Source organism: Pseudophryne corroboree, chromosome 6, assembly GCF_028390025.1.
Source record: "Pseudophryne corroboree isolate aPseCor3 chromosome 6, aPseCor3.hap2, whole genome shotgun sequence".
In the NCBI taxonomy this organism is placed as follows: Eukaryota; Metazoa; Chordata; class Amphibia; order Anura; family Myobatrachidae; genus Pseudophryne; species Pseudophryne corroboree.
The window spans coordinates 188,457,499-188,479,606 of NC_086449.1; the positions used below are offsets into that span (position 1 = coordinate 188,457,499).

General features: G+C 50.8%; 1 protein-coding gene across 3 annotated transcripts in view; it reads left to right on the top strand.

Annotated features, from left to right (window-relative positions):
• Positions 1–22,108, top strand: part of BLM (BLM RecQ like helicase) — a 188,562-nt gene that overhangs the window by 134,080 nt on the left and 32,374 nt on the right. For all 3 annotated transcript variants that reach the window (XM_063925479.1, XM_063925478.1, XM_063925480.1), the window contains exon 19: positions 21,634–21,829. In XM_063925479.1, the coding sequence (XP_063781549.1) occupies positions 21,634–21,829 (196 nt within the window). The remainder of the gene's footprint in view (positions 1–21,633; positions 21,830–22,108) is intronic.

Consider the following 22,108-nt stretch of genomic DNA (forward strand, 5'->3'; position numbering starts at 1 on the left):
TTCTGACTCAGATACGGCTGATGGGGAGGGTAGTTCACATGTGGATGTTCCTGACCTTTTGGAGGCTTTTAAGTTAATTCTGCAGATTACGGATGATTCCGAGCCATCCGTGCTTACTAAGAAACCAGATAGGTTCAAGCGTCAGAAGGTAGTTAAACAGGTTTTACCTCACTCTGATCCACCTAGTGGATATACGTCAGGAACCCTGGGAAAACCCGGGTACGAAGTTTGTGCCTCAAAAGAGGATGCTGGCTTGCTATCCACTCGCGCCAGACCGGTCTAAGAATTGGGAAACACCTCCTCCAGTGGACTCACATGTGGCTAGGATGGTGGTTTCCTCAGCTCTACCTGTCACTACCGTCACGTCTCTGAAAGAGCCTACGGATAAACGTGTGGAGGGTTGTCTGAAAGCGATTTACACCCTCACGGGTGCTGCAGAAAGGCCTACTATTGCAGCTTCATGGGCTGCTGAGGCTATTGAAGCATGGGCCTTGGAGTTAGAAGCTGAAATCTCCTCTGACCATGCTAGACAATGCTTGTCATATATTGTCACAGCTTCTCGATATATTAAAGAGGCGGCTTCTGATGCTCCTCTACTACTACGTCAGTCCTGGCTCACCGGATATTGTGGTCTGTGGATCTGGACTCTAGAAAAACCCTGGAGGTACTCCCTTTCAAGGGAGATATTCTGTTTAGGGAGGACTTAATTAAGATAGTGGCTGACTTGGCTACTGCCAAAACTGCCTGCCTACCTAATACCGCTCCTTCTGTGTCGAAGGCTAAAGGTACGTCCTTTCGACCCTTTCGTCCTTCAGGTAAAGCAAAAGGTCAGGCGTACCATAAGCAGGCCCGCACTTCCAAACCCGGTAAGCCGAAGCCCAAAAGAGCCTGGGCTGCCCGTCAGCCAGCTGCCAAGACGATAAGCCTGCCGCATGACTGGGCGGGCCTCCCCCTGGGGAAACCCAGGGTGGGAGGCCGGCTTCTAGGGTATACCCAGGAATGGTTGAAGACCACTTCAGATGCCTGGGTACGGGAAGTCGTCACTCGAGTTTACGCCATTGCCTTCAAAAACCGACCCCCTCATCGATTTTGCCAGACAGATGTCCCTTTGGACCGGACAAAGGCAAAAACTCTACACTCGGTGGTACAGACCCTCCTGGATACAGGAGTCGTAGTACAGGTGCCTCTTGCTCAGAGGGGCTGGGGGTACTATTCTCCGCTGTTTCTACTCCCGAAACCGAATGGGCCCTCCCGGCCCATTCTCAACCTCAAGGCATTGAACAGGTTTGTGAAGATTTCCAAGGTCCATATGGAAACTCTTCGCTCTATAGTTCTGGCCTTGGAACCTGGGGACTACATGGTCTCCTTGGACATACAGGATGCTTACCTGCATATTCCTATAGCAGTGTCACATCAACAATATCTGAGGTTTGCTATTGGCAACATCCATTACCAGTTTCGGGCGTTAGCTTTTTGGTTTAACAACGGCTCCGCGAGTCTTCACCAAAGTTATGGCGGTGATGACGGTGGTACTCAGCCGTCAAGGGGTCAGGATACTGCCGTATCTGGACGACTTGTTAATCCTGGCAAATTCCCCAGATCTTCTCCTGTGTCATCTGGATATGAATGTCCGGTTTCTAAAAGCCCACGGGTGGCTCATCAACTGGAAGAAATCTTCCCTGGTCCCTGCTCAGAGCATGGTGCACCTGGGAGCGCTGTTAGACACTCGCAACCAGAGGTTGTTCTTTTCTCAGGAGAAAGTCCTGAAGCTTCAGGAGAGGATTCGTTGCTTCCTTTCTCGTCCGCAAGTGTCGATACATTTGGCTATGCAGGTGCTGGGCCTCATGGTGCCAGCATTCGACATGGTGGAGTATGCTCAATTCCATTCTCGCCCCCTCCAGAAGCCGATTCTAGCCAAGTGGGACGGCCTACCTCACCGGATCAGGTCTCACAGGATCTCATTGACTCCGGAGGTCCGTCTGTCGCTGCTCTGGTGGCTCCAGGACCAACAATTGTGCAGGGGCCGTCCCTTCTGGATATCCAACTGGGTCCTGTTGACGACAGATGCCAGTCTAAGAGGTTGGGGCGCGGTGCTGGAGCAGCACTCCTTACAGGGTCGGTGGACCAAGGAGGAATCTCTCCTCTCGATCAACATTCTGGAGTTGCGGGCGGTCTTCAATGCGTTGAACCTGGCTCAGCGTTTAATTCAGAACCGTCCTGTTCAAGTACAGTCGGACAACGCCACCACAGTGGCTTACATAAATCATCAAGGCGGCACTCGAAGCCGTTTGGCAATGAAGGAAGCCTCACGGATTCTACAGTGGGCAGAACGCCATCTACAGGCAATATCGGCAATATTCATTCCGGGAGTCCTGAATTGGGAAGCGGACTTTCTCAGTCGTCAGGACGTGCATGCCGGTGAGTGGGGCCTCCATCCAGAAGTGTTTCAACTCCTCGTGGAAAGGTGGGGCCTTCCAGATGTGGATCTGATGGCGTCTTGACACAATCACAAGGTTCCGGTCTTCGGAGCAAGGACAAGGGATCCTCAAGCAGCATTCGTGGATGCGCTGGCATTGCCGTGGAGGTTTCGGCTGCCGTACGTGTTCCCTCCGGTGTCGCTCCTGCCCAGGGTAATTCGGAAGTTCAAGCAAGAAAAAGGAAATCTGCTTCTCATAGCTTCGGCGTGGCCCAGGCGGCACTGGTTCTCAGACCTGCAAGGCCTATTGTCAGAGCGTCCACTTCTACTTCCACAACGCCCAGACCTCCTTGTTCAGTGCCCTTGTGTCTACCAGGACCTAGCCCAGCTATCTTTGACGGCGTGGCCCTTGAAGCTTCCGTCTTGAGGGCTAAGGGTTTTTCGGAAGAGGTCATTAAAACTATGTTGCGGGCCCGGAAACCGGCTTCTGCTCGGATTTACCATAGGGTCTGGCATTCATACTATGTTTGATGCACATCTAACAATTATGACGCTTCCAAGTTTAGTACAGCCAAACTTTTGGCTTTTCTGCAGCAGCGCTTAGATTTAGGCCTGCGTCTGGCCTCCCTCATATTTCTGCCTTGTCGGTGTGGTTTCAGAGAAAAATTGCGACTTTACCTGATGTTCATACTTTCACTCAGGGTGTGTTGCGTATCCAACCTCCCTTTGTCCCGCCTGTGGCTCCTTGGGACTTGTCGGTGGTTTTGGAGGCGTTGCAGGAGCCTCCGTTTGAACCTCTTGGTTCAGCTGACCTTAAGTGGCTTTCCCTTAAGGTGGTGTTCTTGCTGGCTATTGCCTCTGCTAGAAGGGTGTCTGATCTGGGTGCCTTGTCTTGTAGTTCCCCATATCTGATTTTTTACAGTGACCGGGCGGTTCTTAGGACTCGTCCCGGATATTTACCTAAGGTGGTTTCTTCGTTCCACCTTAATCAGGAGATTGTGGTTCCAGCCTTTGTCTCTCCTTATTTGTCTCCCAAAGAGCGATCTTTGGATTTGGTACGGGCTCTCCGTATCTATGTGAAGAGAACAGCTTCTATTCGAAAATCTGATTCTCTTTGTTTTGTTTTGATTTCACAAACGTGGCTGGCCTGCTCACAAGCAGACCCTGGCCAGATGGATTAGAATGGTTATTGCACATGCTTATGTGAAGGATGGTCTGTCAGCTCCTGCTCACATTACGGCCCATTCTACTCAGTCTGTTGGACCTTCTTGGGCGGCCCACCGTGGTGCGACCCTTGATCAATTGTGCAAGGCGGCTACGTGGTCCTCCGGGAACACGTTCATAAGGTTCTATGCCCTCGATACTGCCGCTTCCCAGGATGCTTCCTTTGGACGCCGGGTACCTGTGCCCGCTACAGTGCGTCCCCTCCCATAAGGAACTGCTTTAGGACATCCCCATTGTCCAGACTTGTGGAGCCCAGTGTACCCCGCAGCAGAAAACGAGTTTTATGGTAAGAACTTACCTTTGTTAAAACTCTTTCTGCGAGGTACACTGGGCTCCACAAGGCGCCCACTCTGACGCACTTAGCTTCTTTGGGTTGATATGGCATTAGCCGCTGACACTTCTCTTGTCATGAGAGTGTGGTATATGTGGCTACTAACCGTTGTCGTCTCTTTTCCTGCTACTGCATTGGGCTGGTTAACTAAAACTGAGCTCCTGTGCTGGGAGGCGGGGTGATATAGGAGGCGGCACTGTGCATTCTGGGAACAGTCAAAGCTTTGAGTCTGTTGGTGCCTCGGATCAAGATCCTACTCTAGACCCCATTGTCCAGACTTGTGTAGCCCAGTGTACCTCGCAGAAAGAGTTTTAACAAAGGTAAGTTCTTACCATAAAACTCGTTTTAGGAAGACTGAGTACTAAGTCCGGGAACAAAAGAGTTACAGAACACTTCTCAGCAGTTCTCAGTCCTCCTCTCTCCTATCCCGCTGACTGCAGCCCATCAGTTTTTAGTTAGCAAAACCCCGGCAGGAGCGAGGAAAGGAGGAAGGAAGACTATCACACAGACATAGCCATACGGCCATTAACTGTACATACCCACTAACAGAGGAACAATGTCAAGCAAGACAGGTGTGTGAAGGGAGGGCGCCCTGTGCCCTCTATAGACTCAAAGAAAAAGATTTACCCATGTAAGAACATATATCTTATTTTCTTCTTCATCAACTAGGGGGAACAGGGATAAATGTTGAGACATCTAAAAGCTGTTCACTCAAGGGTGGGAATGCTCCTGGACTGCGCCAAGAACACAACACCCAAAGGCGGTGTCCTGGGACGCAAAGGTGTCAAAGGCATAAAACGCTGACAGAAGTGGCAGCAGTGGACCACGTAGCTGCCTTGCAGAGCTGTTCAGCCGAGGCTCCCCGGCTAGCAGCCCAAGAAGGACCAACAGAACGAGTGGAATAAGCTGTAACCCCGCAGGGAGAGGAAGACTGGCTGCCGTATAGGCATGCTGGAGAGTCAAACGGAGCCATCGAGCGATAGACTGCTTCACAACAGGCCATCCCCGCTTGTGAGAGTCATAGAGGACGAACAAAGCGTCCGACCTGCGGAGGTCCTTAGTCCGATCGACTTAAATCCGGAGAGCCCACACCAAGTCTAGTGTAGCCTCCAAAGCCGAGGAGGCAGAAAAGGCCAGAACCACTATTTCTCTAACGTCCTAGTGGATGCTGGGGACTCCGTCAGGACCATGGGGAATAGCGGCTCCGCAGGAGACTGGGCACAAAGTAAAAGCTTTAGGACTAGCTGGTGTGCACTGGCTCCTCCCCCTATGACCCTCCTCCAAGCCTCAGTTAAGATTTTGTGCCCGAACGAGAAGGGTGCAATCTAGGTGGCTCTCCTGAGCTGCTTAGAGTAAAAGTTTAAATAGGTTTTTCTCTGTCCTCCATCTGGGGGACGCTGCGCCGTTACTTGTGGGTTAGAGGTGTGTGGTAGTGGAGTTTGGCACAGAACTATCAAAAGCTGACTCCTCCCCCCTCTAACCCCTCCCATCTCCTTCCTGCTCAGCCCTGTTCAGTTTTAGTTTTGTGCCTGTGGGGTACAGACACAGTTTTTATTTCTCTTTAGGTTTTTTTTTTTTTTTTTTTTTCACAAATACCTAGTCCCTGTTTACAGGTGACAGGTATAACAGTGGAAGGGGTTAGTATCCCATTCCAGACTGCTGCATGGAGGCCACTATACCTTGGTCACTGGGGCCTTCAGAGAGAGAGAGAGAGAAGAAAGCAGCATCAGGTACTGGACAGCCACAATCTGTCATTGACAGTATTGGGCTGTCCCTATTTTCCTGTTACTAATGGAGAATTTATTCTTATCTAAACATTGTTCCCCCGCCGCTACCAGCCCCCCCCCCGGAGCGCGCGACCATCCACAGACAGCCCGGATGGCTGAACTGGGGTGGAATGTGATGTGGAGGACTGTGGTTAGGTCCGGGAGGGTGTTATTCACTCCCTGGACCGTGGCTGTGCTGCCGTGACAACCGCTCTGTGTAGCGGCGCACGGGAGCCGAACTTCCGGTTTTGACGGAGAGTGAGAGGAGTGACGTCAGGCGGGCAGAGCCGTCTTCCCGCTCAGCTCTGCCCGCGCGCGCGCTGCTGGTCACGGCGCCATCTTCTCTGCCTGCAGACAGGGGGACGCTGTGCTACGGAGGGGGATTACATACACAAAACCGCAAGTATAAAAGGGGGGGGGATCACAGTGTCTCCTCTAGTCCGGTGGGCTAAAGCAGCATGTTAACAGAAACATAAGCACATTCTCGTGGGTTTGAATCTCAGAGATATTTGTTAACAAACTTGGGGGACAGGACATAGTACACCAGAGTAAAGGATGACCAGCAAGCCAGAGAAACCTACAAAGGGAAAAACAACCTCAGTGGTTTATTTCTCATGTTCACAATGTGGCACAAAGCTGGCTAAGGGGAGTGCTGATGCAGGGACCCTCTGTACATCATGCTCGGGTGCACCAGCGGCAGATCAGCAGGCCAGATCCACAGATCAGTCAATGCCCCCTTGGGTCAAGGCCATGGTGGATGCAATTTCAGATTTGCGTCAGTCAAGGTCGGAAGCAGCTTTGGCCCAGACTCAGGTGGAACCGCTGTGGGCCCAGAATATGGGAAAGTGTCTCACTGATTTGACTCAGTCTGTAAATAAATTTGTAAATTCGGCCAGTAGTTCGGCGGCTTCTAAGCGAACGCAGCCGTTGCCCGCTATTGCATTTCCGGGAGAGGAGTTGGATACTCTGACATCTCCATTGGAAGAAGGGGAGGTAGATCCTGAATGGGACGAAAATTCGGCTTGGGAAGATGAGGATTTATCTACTAGTTCAGGTGTTAGGCTACTAATCGAAGCCATTCGTCAGACCCTTAATATTCAGGATGAGGCAGTAGCCGAGACTTCTTCCTCTTTCTTCAAACGGCAGAAGAGACCGGTTACTGCCTTCCCTTCTTATTCGCACTTTGCGGATATTTTAAAAGAACCCTGGCTAAAACCGGATTCGCGTTTCCAAGCTCCTAAAAAGTTAAAATTTCTATATCCTTTTACAGAGGAGGATACAAAATTTTGGGAAACTGCCCCAAAGGTAGACGCTCCTATTTCGCATTTAGCAAAAGCTACGGTTATTCCGTCAGTACAGTCTGTGACTTTAAAAGACTCTACCGATAGGAAGATAGAAGCATTACTAAAATCTATGTTTTCCTTATCAGGTGTCTCTCTCCGTCCAGTTCTGGCGAGTGCCTGGGTGCTTAAAGCCGTTGATGAGTGGCTTGCACAGGTTGTATCTGGGATGCAGTCAGACGATCCGTCGGAGGCCATTCAATTAGCAGAACAGATTTCTGAGGCCCTTACTTACGTGGGTGAAGCCTTATTGGATTCGGTGGCGCTACAGTCCCGTGTTTCTGCCTTAACAGTATCCGCAAGACGATCTCTTTGGCTTAGGGTTTGGAATGCTGATTCGGACTCAAAGCAGACCTTGACGGCAGTTCCTTTTGAAGGCGAATTTCTCTTTGGATCAGAGTTAAAGAAGATAATTTCAGATACTACGGGAGGAAAGAGCCCTTTCCTTCCGTCTGCTCCTAACAAACCAAAACCTACAAGATTTCGGTCCTTTCGTACGCAGGGCAGAGGTAACTTCCAGTCCTTTCGACCCTTCTCCAGATTTCCACGGAGGGGATCATTCAGAGGTAGAGGAGCTCAGGCTACTCGCAGACCGGCCAGTAAGCCTGCCGACAAGCCTGAGGCATGACGCTTCGGGCCCTCTGGAGGGATCAATACAGGTTGGGGCTCGTTTATTTCACTTCAGGGAAGTGTGGCTCCTATCGAAACCAGATCGGTGGGTAATAGGGGTCATTTCCAGAGGATATATGTTGGATTTCGAAGAGACAGTCCCAACCCGACTATTTGTCACACCTCTCCCAGACGACCCCTCCAGACGTCAAGCTCTCCTTCAGGCAACAGCAACATTATTACAAAATGGAGTAATCCTTCCGGTCCCAGCTCCTCAGAGAGGTCGGGGCTTTTACTCGGGTCTTTTTCTCGTAGACAAGCCGGACGGTTCGTTTCGACCCATTCTAAATCTAAAAGCTCTCAATCCGTACCTTTCATCCCAAAAATTCAGGATGGAATCCATTCGCTCCATTATCGCAGCCATGGAGCCAGGGGAATATTTGGCTTCAATAGACATAAAGGACGCATACCTACATGTTCCAATTTGGACAGGACATCAATCCCTTCTGAGATTTGCAGTAGGTCCGTGGCATTTTCAGTTTCGGGCCCTTCCCTTTGGTCTCTCTACGGCTCCCCGGGTTTTTACGAAGGTCCTGGGTCATGTCGTCGCAGTTCTCCGTTGCAAAGGGGTCAACATCACCCCATACTTGGACGACCTGTTGATCAAGGCCCCGTCACCGGAGATTCTCACTCAGAACCTGCGTCTAACGATAGAGACTCTACAGTCGTTCGGGTGGATAATCAATTTTCCAAAGTCGTCTTTACTCCCGTCACAGAAAATGGTTTTTCTGGGTCTTCTATTCGACACCAACAGCCAGAAGGTGTTTCTTCCTACAGACAAGATTCAGGACTTACAAGCCAGAATCAGAACCCTGTTAAAATTGCCGGCAGTGTCAGTCCTCAGATGCATGCAGGTACTGGGCAAGATGGTGTCCTCATTCGAGGCAGTTCCATACGCCAGATTCCACGCCCGACCTCTTCAAGCTCAGATTCTCCACTGTTGGACTCGGACGGATTCACGTCTCGAACTGCAGTTGATACGCTTGTCGATAAGAACTCGTCAGTCGCTCTACTGGTGGCTTCACAGTCACAATCTGAGGAAGGGTGCGCCGTTCACGGTCTGGTCTTGGATGATGGTAACCACGGACGCAAGCCTCAGCGGTTGGGGAGCAGTGTTCCAGACTCATCATTTACAGGGGCGCTGGAGCAATCAAGAGTCAAAACTACAAATCAACATTCTGGAATTGAGAGCGATCCGATATGCTCTCATTCGGATTCAGACCATGGTGCAGGGCCATCCAGTTCGGGTGCAATCCAACAATGCCACGGCAGTGGCTTACATCAACAAACAGGGAGGAACTCGCAGCTGGTCCGCAATGAGAGAGGTTGCTCAGATTCTCACGTGGGCGGAGCATTGGATTCCCGTGATTTCAGCAATTCACATTCCGGGAGTCGAAAACTGGGAAGCAGATTTTTTGAGTCGTCACACGATTCATCCGGGAGAATGGGAACTTCACCAGGAAGTGTTTCTTTCTCTAGTGGATCGCTGGGGAATGCCAGACATAGACCTGATGGCGTCACGCCTCAACAAAAAACTTCCGGTTTACGGATCAAGAACTCAGGATCCTCAAGCATTTCTGATCGATGCACTAACAGCTCCGTGGCAATTTCAGCTGGGTTACGTGTTCCCACCAATTCCACTGCTCCCACGTCTACTCCAACGCATTCGGCGAGAAGGCCTTGCAGTAATTCTGGTGGCTCCGGATTGGCCGCGCCGACAGTGGTACACTCTTCTAAGCAGCATGGTCGTCGGAGATCCCTTTCGCCTCCCTCTGCGACCAGATCTTCTTCTTCAAGGACCTTGTCGCCACCCAGATTTAAATCGGCTGGCTTTGACGGCTTGGTTCTTGAATCCAACATTCTGAAGGCAAAGGGTCTTTCTCGTGCGGTTGTTCAGACAATGACTCGGGCTAGAAAGCCGGTGACTTCTGGCATTTACCATAGAGTATGGCGTATTTACATTGCTTGGCGCGAGAAAAGGAACTTGACTCCGCATTTGTTTAGACTTCCTCGCCTGCTCTCCTTTCTCCAGGAGGGTCTTGACAAAGGTTTAAAACTTTCTTCCCTGAAGGGTCAGGTTTCGGCCTTGTCGGTCCTTTTTCAAAAGAAATTAGCAATCATCCCAGAGGTTCAAACATTCCTGCAGGGAGTACTTCGAATTCAACCACCTTTTGTTCCTCCGATTCCTCCCTGGGATTTAAACTTGGTACTTAAGGCTCTTCAAAAGTCTCCATTTGAACCTCTAGAATCTGTGGAACTACGTTATCTAACACAAAAAGTTGTTTTTCTTTTGGTGATTGCCTCAGCTAGACGAGTGTCTGAGTTGGCGGCTCTTTCTTGCAGGCCGCCCTTGTTAGTGTTTCATGAAAATCGGGTGGTGCTGCGGACAAAGCCTTCATTTCTTCCAAAGGTTGTTTCAGCATTCCATTTAAATCAGGACATCGTTCTTCCAGCTTTTAATCCGTCATCTTCTCAGGGGGAGGATTCCCATTTGGCTCTCTTGGATGTTGTTCGGGCCTTACGTATTTATTTGTCTCGCACGGAGTCTTTCCGTCGTACGGATTCCTTGCTGGTATTGATTGATGCTCCCAAACGAGGTTGGCCTGCCTCTAAGAACACTGTGGCCCGTTGGGTAACTTCGGCCATCAGACAGGCTTGCGTGTCCTCAAACGTTTCGGTTCCTGACTCAATTAGGGCTCATTCGACTAGAGCAGTTGGAGCGTCTTGGGCTGTTCGCGGTGGTGCATCTGTTGAGCAACTATGCAGGGCGGCGACCTGGTCGTCAGTCCATACGTTCACAAAGTTTTACCGGTTTCATACTTTTGGTTTGGAGACTGCCTCTGTTGGGCGTCGTATTTTACAGACGGCTATGCCGTCAACGTCTCCCTCCTCTCATTAGCTTGCTTTGGGAAGTCCCACAAGTAACGGCGCAGCGTCCCCCAGATGGAGGACAGAGAAATTGGGATTTTTGTTTACTTACCGTAAAATCTCTTTCTCTGAGTCCATCTGGGGGACGCTGCGATCCCTCCCATAGTTTGTCTGGTTTAATTGGTTAATTTTTTTATTCTGGTCTATCTCCTTTGGCTTGGCTAAACGTTAACTGAACAGGGCTGAGCAGGAAGGAGATGGGAGGGGTTAGAGGGGGGAGGAGTCAGCTTTTGATAGTTCTGTGCCAAACTCCACTACCACACACCTCTAACCCACAAGTAACGGCGCAGCGTCCCCCAGATGGACTCAGAGAAAGAGATTTTACGGTAAGTAAACAAAAATCCCAATTTTATTTTCAGTGAGACCTGCTGGCAACAGGCTCACTGCATCGAGGGACTAAGGGGAGAGAAACGAACTCACCTGCGTGCAGAGTGGATTGGGTTTCTTAGGCTACTGGACATTAGCTCCAGAGGGACGATCACAGGCCCAGCCATGGATGGGTCCCGGAGCCGCGCCGCCGGCCCCCTTACAGATGCTGAAGCAAGAAGAGGTCCATAAATCGGCGGCAGAAGACTTTCCTGTCTTCATAAGGTAGCGCACAGCACTGCAGCTGTGCGCCATTGCTCTCAGCACACTTCACACTCCGGTCACTGAGGGTGCAGGACGCTGGGGGGGGGGCGTCCTGGGAAGCAATGAATTTACCTTAGTTGGCAAAAAATACATCACATATAGCTCCTGGGCTATATGGATGTATTTAACCCCTGCCAGTTTTCCAGAAAAAAGCGGGAGAAGAGCCCGCCGTGAAGGGGGCGGGGCCTATCTCCTCAGCACACAGCGCCATTTTTCCCACACAGTTCCGCTGGTAGGAAGGCTCCCAGAATCTCCCCTGCATCCTGCAACTACAGAAACAGGGTAAAAAAGAGAGGGGGGCACTTATTTGGCAAAATAACAGATATAAGCAGCTATAAGGGATAGACACTTATTGTAAGGTTGTCCCTATACATATATAGCGCTCTGGTGTGTGCTGGCAAACTCTCCCTCTGTCTCCCCAAGGGGCTAAGTGGGTCCTGTCCTCTATCAGAGCATTCCCTGTGTGTGTGCTGGGTGTCGGTACGTGTGTGTCGACATGTATGAGGAGGAAAATGATGTGGAGGCGGAGCAGAGTGTCTGTAACAGTGATGTCACCCCCTAGGGGGTCGACACCTGAGTGGATGTACTGTTGAAAATTACGTGACAGTGTCAGCTCTATATAAAAAAACAGTGGTTGACATGAGACAGCCGGCTACTCAGCTTGTGCCTGTCCAGACGTCTCATAGGCCGTCAGGCAGATGGCAGATAAAGACGCCGACACGGATACTGACTCCTGTGTCGACGGTGAAGAGACAACCGTGATTTCCAGTAGGGCCACACGTTTACATGATTGAGACAATGGAAAATGTTTTATACATTTCTGATAATACGAGTACCACCAAAAAAAAGGGGTATTATGTTCGGTGAGGGAAAAACTACCTGTAGTTTTCCTGAATCTGAGAAATAAAATGTGTGATGATGCGTGGGTTTCCCCCCGATAACAATTAATAATTTCTTAAAAAGTATTGGCTGCATACCCTTTCCCGCCAGAGGTTAGGATGCATTGGGAAACACCCCCTAGGGGGGATAAGGCGCTCACACGCTTGTAAGAACAAGGGCTCTACCCTCTCATGAGATGGCCGCCCTTAAGGATCCTGCTGATAGAAAGCAGGAGGGTATCCAAAAAAAGGTATTTACACACATACTGGTGTTATACTGCGACCAGCTATCGCCTCAGCCTGGAGGTGCAGTGCTGGGTTGGCATGGTCGGATTCCCTGACTGGAAATATTGATCTCCTACATAAGGATAGTATATTATTGCCTATAGAGCATTTAAAAGATGCATTTCTATATATGCATGATGCACAGCGGAATAATTGCCGACTGGCATCAAGTATAAGTGCGTTGTCCAATTCTACCAGTAAAATGGTCAGGTGATGCGGATTCCAAACGTCATTTGGAAGTATTGCCTTTGAAAGGGGACATTTGGGGTCGGTCTTTTAGACCTGGTGGCCACGGCAACAGCTGGGAAATCCACGTTTGTACCCCAGGTCGCCTCTCAAAATAAGACGCCGTATTATCAGGCGCAGTCCTTTGTTGGCAAGCGGACAAAGGGTTCCTCTTTTCTGCTCGTGACAGAGGGAGAGGAAAAAGGCTGCAGAGATCAGCCAGTTCCCAGGAACAGAAACCCTTTCCAGCCTCTGCCAAGCCCTCAGTATGACGCTAGGGCTTTACAAGCTCAGGCACGGTGGGGGCCCGTTCTCAATGAATTTCAGTGCGCAGTGGGCTCACTCGCAAGTAGACCCCTGGATCCTTCAGGTAATATCTCAGGGGTACATATTGGAATTCGAGACGTCTCCCCCTCGCCGTTTCCAAAAGTCGACTTTACCGACGTCTCCCTCTGACAGGGAGGCAGTTTTGGAAGCCATTCACAAGCTGTATTCCCAGCAGGTGATAATCAAGGTACCCCTCCTGCAACAGGGAACGGGGTATTATTCCACACTATTGTGGTACCGAAGCCAGACGGCTCGGTGAGACCGATTTTAAAATCTAAAATCTAAAATCTTTGAACACTTACATACAGAGGTTCAAATTCAAGATTGAGTCACTCAGAGCAGTGATTGCGAACCTGGAAGAAGGGGACTACATGATGTCTTGGGACATCAAGGATGCTTACCTTCATGTCAAAATTTACCCTTCTCACCAAGGGTACCTCAGGTTTATGGTACAGAACTGTCACTATCAGTTCAGACGCTGCCGTAGGGATGGTCCACGGCACCCCGGGTCTTTACCAAGGTAATGGCCGAAATGATGATATTCCTTCGAAGGAAGGGAATTTTAGTTATCCCTTACTTGGACGATTCCCTGATAAGGGTAAGATCCAGGGAACAGTTGGAGGTCGGTGTAGCACTATCTCAGATAGTGTTGCGGCAGCACGATTGGATTCTCAATATTCCAAAATCGCAGCTGGTTCCGTCGACGTGTCTTCTGTTCCTAGGGATGATCCTGGACACAGTCCAGAAAAAGGTGTTTCTCCCGGAGGAGAAAGCCAGGGAGTTATCCGAGCTAGTCAGGAACCTCCTCAAACCGAGCCAAGTCTCAGTGCATCAATGCACAAGGGTTCTGGGTAAAATGGGGGCTTCCTACGAAGCAATCCCATTCGGCAGATTCCACGCAAGAACTTTCCAGTGGGACCTGCTGGACAAATGGTCCGGGTCGCATCTTCAGATGCATCAGCGGATAACCCTGTCACCAAGGACAAGGGTGTCCCTCCTGTGGTGGTTGCAGAGTGCTCATCTTCTAGAGGGCCGCAGATTCGGCATTCAGGACTGGGTCCTGGTAACCACGGATGCCAGCCTGCGAGGCTGGGGAGCAGTCACACAGGGAAGGAATATCCAGGACTTATGGTCAAGCCTGGAGACATCACTTCACATAAATATCCTGAAGCTAAGGGACATTTACAATGCTCTAAGCTTAGCAAGACCTCTGCTTCAAGGACAGCCGGTGTTGATCCAGTCGGACAACATCACGGCAGTCACCCACGTAAACAGACAGGGTGGCACAAGAAGCAGAAGGGCAATGACAGAAGCTGCAAGGATTCTTCGCTGGGCGGAAAATCATGGGATAGCACTGTCAGCAGTATTCATTCCGGGAGTGGACAACTGGGAAGCAGACTTCCTCAGCACGACCTCCACCCGGGGAGAGTGGGGACTTCACCCAGAAGTCTTCCACATGATTATAAACCGTTGGGAAAAACTCGACAGGTATTGCGCCAGGTCCAGGGACCCTCAGGCAATAGCTGTAGACGCTCTGGTAACACCGTGGGTGTACCAGTCAGGGTATGTGTTCCCTCCTCTGCCTCTCATACCCAAGGTACTGAAATTGATAAGATGGTGAGGAGTAAGCACTATATTCGTGGCTCCGGATTGGCCAAGAAGGACTTGGTAACCGGAACTTCAAGAGATGCTCACGGAGGATCCGTGGCCTCTACCTCTAAGAAGGGACCTGCTCCAGCAAGGACCCTGTCTGTTCCAAGACTTACCGCGGCTGCGTTTGACGGCATGGCGGTTGAACGCCGGATCCTGAAGGAAAAAGGGCATTCCGGATGAAGTCATCCCTATCCTGATCAAAGCCAGGAAGGATGTAACCGCAAAAACATTATCACCGCAATTGGCGAAAATATGTTGCGTGGTGCGAGGCCAGTAAGGCCCGACGGTGGAAATTCGACTGGGTCGATTCCTACATTTCCTGCAAACAGGAGTGACTATGGGCCTGAAATTGGGGTCCATTAAGGTTCAAATTTCGGCCCTGTCAATTTTCTTCCAAAAAGAACTAGCTTCAGTCCCTGAAGTTCAGACGTTTGTAAAAGGGGTACTGCATATACAGCCTCCTTTTGTGCCTCCAGTGGCACTTGGGATCTCAATGTAGTTTTTTTGGATTCCAAAAGTCACATTGGTTTGAACCACTTAAATCTGTGGAGTTAAAATATCTCACATGGAAAGTGGTCATGCTGTTGGCCCTGACCTGGGCCAGGCGCGTGTCAGAATTGGCGGCTTTATCCTGTAAAAGCCCTTATCTGATTTTCCATTCGGACAGGGCGGAATTGAGGACTCGTCCTCAATTTCTCCCTAAGGTGTTTTCAGCATTTCACTTAAACCAACCTATTGTGCTGCCTGCGGCTACTAGGGGCTTGGAGGATTCCAAGTTGCTGGACGTAGTCAGGGCCCTGAAAATATATGTTTCCAGGATGGCTGGAGTCAGAAAATCTGACTCGCTGTTTATCCTGTATGCACCCAACAAGCTGGGTGCTCCTGCTTCTAAGCAGACGATTGCTCGTTGGATTTGTAGTACAATTCAACTTGCACATTCTGTGGCAGGCCTGCCACAGCCAAAATCTGTAAAAGCCCATTCCACACGGAAAGTGGGCTCATCTTGGGCGGCTGCCCGAGGGGTCTCGGCTTTACAACTTTGCCGAGCAGCTACTTGGTCAGGGGCAAACACGTTTGCTAAATTCTACAAATTTGATACCCTGGCTGAGGAGGACCTGGAGTTCTCTCATTCGGTGCTGCAGAGTCATCCGCACTCTCCCGCCCGTTTGGGAGCTTTGGTATAATCCCCATGGTCCTGACGGAGTCCCCAGCATCCACTAGGACGTTAGAGAAAATAAGAATTTACTTACCGATAATTCTATTTCTCATAGTCCGTAGTGGATGCTGGGCGCCCATCCCAAGTGCGGATTGTCTGCATTACTTGTACATAGTTATTGTTACAAAAATCGGGTTATTGTTGTTGTGAGCCATCTTTTCAGAGGCTCCTTCTGTTATCATGCTGTTAACTGGGTTCAGATCACAAGTTGTACGGTGTGATTGGTGTGGCTGGTAATGAGTCTTACCCGGGATTCAAAATCCTTCCTTATTGTGTACGCTCGTCCGGGCACAGTATCCTAACTGAGGCTTGGAGGAGGGTCATAGGGGGAGGAGCCAGTGCACACCAGCTAGTCCTAAAGCTTACTTTGTGCCCAGTCTCCTGCGGAGCCGCTATTCCCCATGGTCCTGACGGAGTCCCCAGCATCCACTACGGACTATGAGAAATAGAATTATCGGTAAGTAAATTCTTATTTTCCTGTTTGATGAGGAAATGGGAGACCACCTTAGGCAGATGACCTAACCGGGTCCGCAGGACTGCACAATCCGAATGGAACACCAGAAAAGGGGAGCACCAGGATAAGGCGCTGAGGTCAGAAACACGGTGAGCAGATAAAATGGCCAGAAGAAATGCCGTTTTCCAAGTGAGCTATTTAAGCTCGGCTTTGTCCAGAGGTTCAAACGGCGCTGACTGAAGGATCCGAAAAACCAACAATAATTCCCATGGAGCAACCGGAGGCACAAATGGATGGTGTAGATGGAGTACACCCTGCATAAAGGTCCTAACGTCCGGCAAGTGAGCCAGCCGAAGTTGAAAGAGAACAGAAAGGGCAGAAACCTGGACCTTGAGGGAGGAAAGGCTAAAGTCCAGATCAAACCCTGACTGGAGAAATGCCAAAAGCCGTGAAAGGCGAAAAGACCGCGGGCTAAATTGCTGCTGGTAACACAAAGAGAAGAAAGCCTTCCAGACTGTGATAAACTCGATATGAAGAACGTTTCCAACTCGAAGCATGGTTGAGATAACCTTCCGAGAAAAGCCCTTCTTTCTCAGGACGGATGTCTCAAGAGCCACGCCGTCAAAGCCAATCTGTCGAGATCCGGATGTAGACTTGGGCCCTGAGACAGAAGATCCGGCCGACGCGGAAGACTGAGCGGGGCGTAGATGGAGAGACTCTGCAGATCAGCGTACCAACCGCAATGCGGCCAATCTCAACCATGTAAAAAGTGGCCACCATGGACCCCAGGATGCGCATACAAGCCTGTATGGGCACACTGCGGTGAAGAAGAAAACGTTGAATCTTGGATTGAAGAGTTCGAATTTTGTCCTCTGGGAGGAAGATGCGTCGGAGCCGCGAATTGAGCAGGGTTCCCAAATGTAACATCTCCTGCGAAGGCACCAAGGATAATTTACACCAATTTATCAGTCGTGAGATTGTAGAAGATTCACCGTAAACTGAATATGTTGAAGTTGTACCTCTCGGGACTGGGCCATGAGGAACAGGTCGTCCAAATAAGGAAGGATCCATACACCACTACGACGAAGTCTGGCCTCCATGACTTTCAGGAAAACCCGAGGTGCCGTTGACAACCCGAACGGCAACACCTGAAATTGGTAATGGTCCTGTTGAATGGCAAACCTGAGGAACCGCTGATGACTGGTCCGAATTGGAATATGCAAATAGGCATCCTGAATGTCCAGTGATGCCAGAAAGTCCCCTGGCTCCAAGGCGAGGATAATTGTGCGGATGGACTCCATGCGGAACTTGGGAATTCGCAGAGCCTTGTTCAGCGACTTTAAATTGTGAGTGTAGGGTGGTAAGAGTTATCCGGCTTCTGCACCAGAAACAGTGTTGACTAAAATCCCTGTCCTCTCTGGGACTGAGGAACCGGGATAATCACATTGGAGTCCAGAAGGGAACGAACCGATCCCTTAGAACTTCTGCTTTCCCTGGATCCGCTGGGAGACCTGTGGAAAAGAACCTGAGACAAGGACGCTTACGAAAGGGTATTACGTACCCCTGAGAAACGATGTCCGTAATCCAAGTGTCCGACAGGGTCTCCAGCCATAATGGGGTAAACCGCAGATGTCGGCCTCCCGCCCTGGGGTACCCCAAGGTGTCTGCCCGCCAGTCACTCGGCAGGCTTTTCAGTCTGCTTGGGAGCTGGGCGTCTGGTGGTCCATGGCTGTTTAGCGCGGTGCTTAGCTCCCTTGGATGGGGCCAGGAACCGTGAGGAAGCATGACTCTTCGCACTTTCCTGCGGGCGAAAGGAACAATATGTAGTTCTGGCCTTGGATGGAGCTGCCGAAGGAAGGAAGGCGGTCTTGGCCTCTACTAAAGTTGTGACAATCTTGTCCAGACCCTGCCCAAAGAGAGTATCTCCAGAAAAGGGAAGAGCCTCCAGAGCCTTTTTTTCAGTTGGCATCGGCACGCCAGGACCGGAGCCAGAACGCCCTTCTAGCAGCTATAGTTGCTGCCGATACCTTTGAGGTTAGGACCCCGATATGCATAGCTGCTTCCCCAAAAAAGGTGCTAGCCTGTTTGATATTGAGCACGTGGGTGAGCAATTCCCGTCTGCTAGTACCAGATGAAAAATCTTGTTCCAACTGTTCTGCCCAGCTATCGATGGCCTTGGCAACCCCGGCTGAGTCCAGGGCAGGACGAGCCACCGCCCCAGCATGCGAGTAAGCCGTTCTCAGGAAAGCTTCTAATTTCCGATTCGTAGGGTACTTTAGGGAAGATGTGTCCGGATTGGGAAGGACTGAAGATCTCACCAGTCAGGCCACATAAGCGTCCATCGGAGAAGTAGTTTCCCACTTAACGCGCTCTTTAGGAGGTAGTGGGTAAAAGGAACCATGCGCTTAGGCACATGAAAACGTTTGGTAGGCTCAGCCCACGCAACCTCTAAGAGAGATCTTCTAACTGAGCGGAGGAAGGAAACTGGGTTGATTCTTTTATCTGCCGTTTGAACAAAGGCGCCTTATCCTTAGGAGCTGGATCAGAGTCTTCAATTTGAAGTACTGACTAGGGAGGCCAATCCCGGGCCATTTTTTTCAATCCCGGATATCGGGATTGAAAAATGGTCATTCCCGGGATTGGCTTTAAACTGATTCCGGCCATCCCCCACACCCCTCCCCACCTGCCACGCAGACATTAAAAAAAGTACAAACCTGCACAGCCGGGTAGCTTGTGAGGAGGAGGCGGCGGGAGAGTGCAGCTTGTGAGGAGGAGGCGGCGGGGGAGTGCAGGGGAGCTGGTGGTTGAGTGCAGGGAAGCAGGGAGGAGGCGGCGGGTAAGTGCAGGAGGAGCCGATAGGAGGCGGCGGGTAAGTGTAGGGGGAGCCGGGAGGAGGCGGCGGGTGAATACCGCCGTACCTTCCTGCTCTGCGGCTGCTGACAGTGCAGCGTGACCTCACAGGCACAGGTCACGTTGCGCAGGGGGAGCCGAGAGGAGGGAGCCGGGCAGCGTTTGAGCGTCCTGAGGACGCTCAACGCTGATCCCTCAATCCCCGGGATTGGAGCCTCCAATCCCGGGATTGAATCCCGGCCATTTTTGGGCCTACATCCCGGGATCCCGCCGATCCCGGGATTGGCCTCCCTAGTACTGACCTGATTGCTCGAACCAAAGCCTCAACATCGGTCAGAGACATAGACTCTTCCGTAACCTACGCCTAGCACCGTCTCTTTCTAAGAGCTGTTGAACAGAAGCTGACATCTGTGTTTAGCCCTGTACCGACTGCGTAAAAGACTGCATCCAAGGTGGCTCAACCTGAGGCATCTGAGGTTGGAAAGAAGTGGCCCAGCTGGTAGTGAGTGGAGTAGGAGGTGAAGCCACCAGGTGATCAACTAGGTGAGACATTTCCTGTGTCGAAGTCAACGCCCAAACTGGTTCAGGAGAGTGTGTTGGCTGTACCGGTGTCACCTTGTTAGATGACGTGAAGCAGCGGACACATAAGCCAATATTATCTGGGTCCTGTGTCTACAGACAAGGACTCCCTGCCCCTCAGGCGACAGGAGCCCAGGGACGCAGCTACTGTGCCTGTGCTAATTCCCTGGTGGTCTATTGACGGGTTCACTATGGTATGCCGGCGGACGGGCTCCCGGCGCCGGGAGCCAGACCGCCGGCTTACCGACAGTGTGGTGAGCGCAAATGAGCCCCTTGCGGGCTTGCTACGCGTGCCACGCTATTTATTCTCCCTCCAGGGGGGTCGTGGACCCCCACGAGGGAGAACAATTGTCTGTATGCCGGCTCTCGGGATCCCTGCGCCGGTATACTGTGCGCCGGGATCCCGTCAGTCGGCATACTGAAGACCACCCCTGTTGACAAAGCGCAGCAACCTGAGCTTGCACTGTGCCCGATCCCTGCGCTCTCTCACCCGCGGGATGGATCGCCACCTCGTCGTGGCCCCCCGGTCACGGCTGCGGGCTCCAGGAGTGTGCTGCTGCCTGGAGATCAGTGGCAGAAGTCACTGACCCAGTCGCTGGTGCTGCAGACGCCGGGTCTGGGCAGAGGACCCAAAACCCCATTCTGTAACCGGGACCTAAGTTTAGCTCCCCACTGCAAGGTGCCCAGCTCCTGCTGTGCACCAAAGGAAAAAACTGGGCCGCAGTCAGTGGGCCTTCCTATACAGTGTTTATCCCTGTGCCCCCCTAGTGGATTAATTTTCTTTTTTCCCCTTAGGCCAGGCTTGTCCAACCCGCGGGCCGCATGCGGCCCACGTCGGCTAGTAATGCGGCCCAGTGCAATTTTTTATTTTTTAAGAAATTCTAAACTAAAGTTTCAAGTTACACTGCCGGCGCTTGCGGAAGGAATGCGGCCGGGGCACGTCACAACGGTGATGCCAGCGCGCTTCACCCGCCCCATACATTTTTTTTTTTTTTGCAGAGTATGGACACCACATGTGAAGCTGAGCCGGCCCCAGCAGGCTGACAGATTGGTTCGGGGGGAGGGGGGTAACGAGGATGAAGTCAGGTGCCACTGCAGTACAATGTGTCCGGGAGGAAGGGGGGGGGGGGTTTGGGGTCCGCTGTCAGTCACAGTGTAGCCCTCCTCTACTGCATAGTGGCACACGTGACAGCAGCACGGAGCTCAGCCCAGCGGGAGAAATTTGTGGGCCCTTGAAGAAGCACAGTGTGGAGGGGGGGGGGGGGGGGGAGGAGGAGAGGAAGAGAGGACTTCAGTGTGCGTGTGGGGGGGATGCATTGGTGGCTGAGAAACAATGTCAAACATCTCACGAACTTCATTTCCAAGTAAGTTTAATATGTTAACTATGTTTTCTATGTTTTTTTTGGATGATCAGGTATCGTTGCTGTTATTTTATTTTATGTGCGGCCCAAACCAAATTTTCATCTTCTAATGTGGCCCAGGGAAGGTGAAAGGTTGGACACCCCTGCCTTAGGCAGTGTTTATAAAAAAAAAAATTTGTTTCCCCCCCCCCCCCCATAATTACAGTACTCTAGTAATTAGTTGTCTAGTTCTGATTACAGCAATGCCGCATAAATATCCTTTTATTCAAGTTTACAAATAGTTCCCAGGCGAGGTATTCAAAATAGGGGCTACGCCAGCATCTTGGTCCCAGTGACAGCTGGATAACATGCTGCCCATTTATCCTATGGAAGCAAAGCGCCACCTGAAATGATCGCAATAAAAAGCTAGCGGTCAGCAAGTGGTTAAGGGATTAAAAAAAACACTGATCCAAGGATCTCGCTTTGAGAACTGCAGTAATATCAGACTCCATCCATTCACAGATTGAGTTCCAGGACACAGAAAATGCCAGCAGCCTAAGAAAGCAGAAAACCTCTGTAATGGCTAGTACTTCAAAGAGGGAGGAGATGGTCAAGAAATGTCAGGCCGAGGTTACTGAGCTCTGTAAACGTCTTGGCAAAATCTTTGGTGTTCATTACTTCAATATATTCAACACAGCAACCATACGGAGGATTGCAGGTACTTGGTGAAAGATGGACATGATGGGTTTGTTTGTTTTTTTCACATCAGTGTGATACAGGTCGGACAGGGCTGTGTACTGAGACTTTTAGATGACGAAGAAATAAAACTTAAAAACCATAAAGATATTCCCAATCATCAAATAGGGACTCTAGAAACCTTGTAGTATAGAGGCGAAATAAAACACAAAAAGGACGTGTTGGTATCGAAATACCGGTGATTGGGATCCCGATGGCCAGAATCCCAACGCTTAGAATGCCAATGAATCCCAGTAGAGAT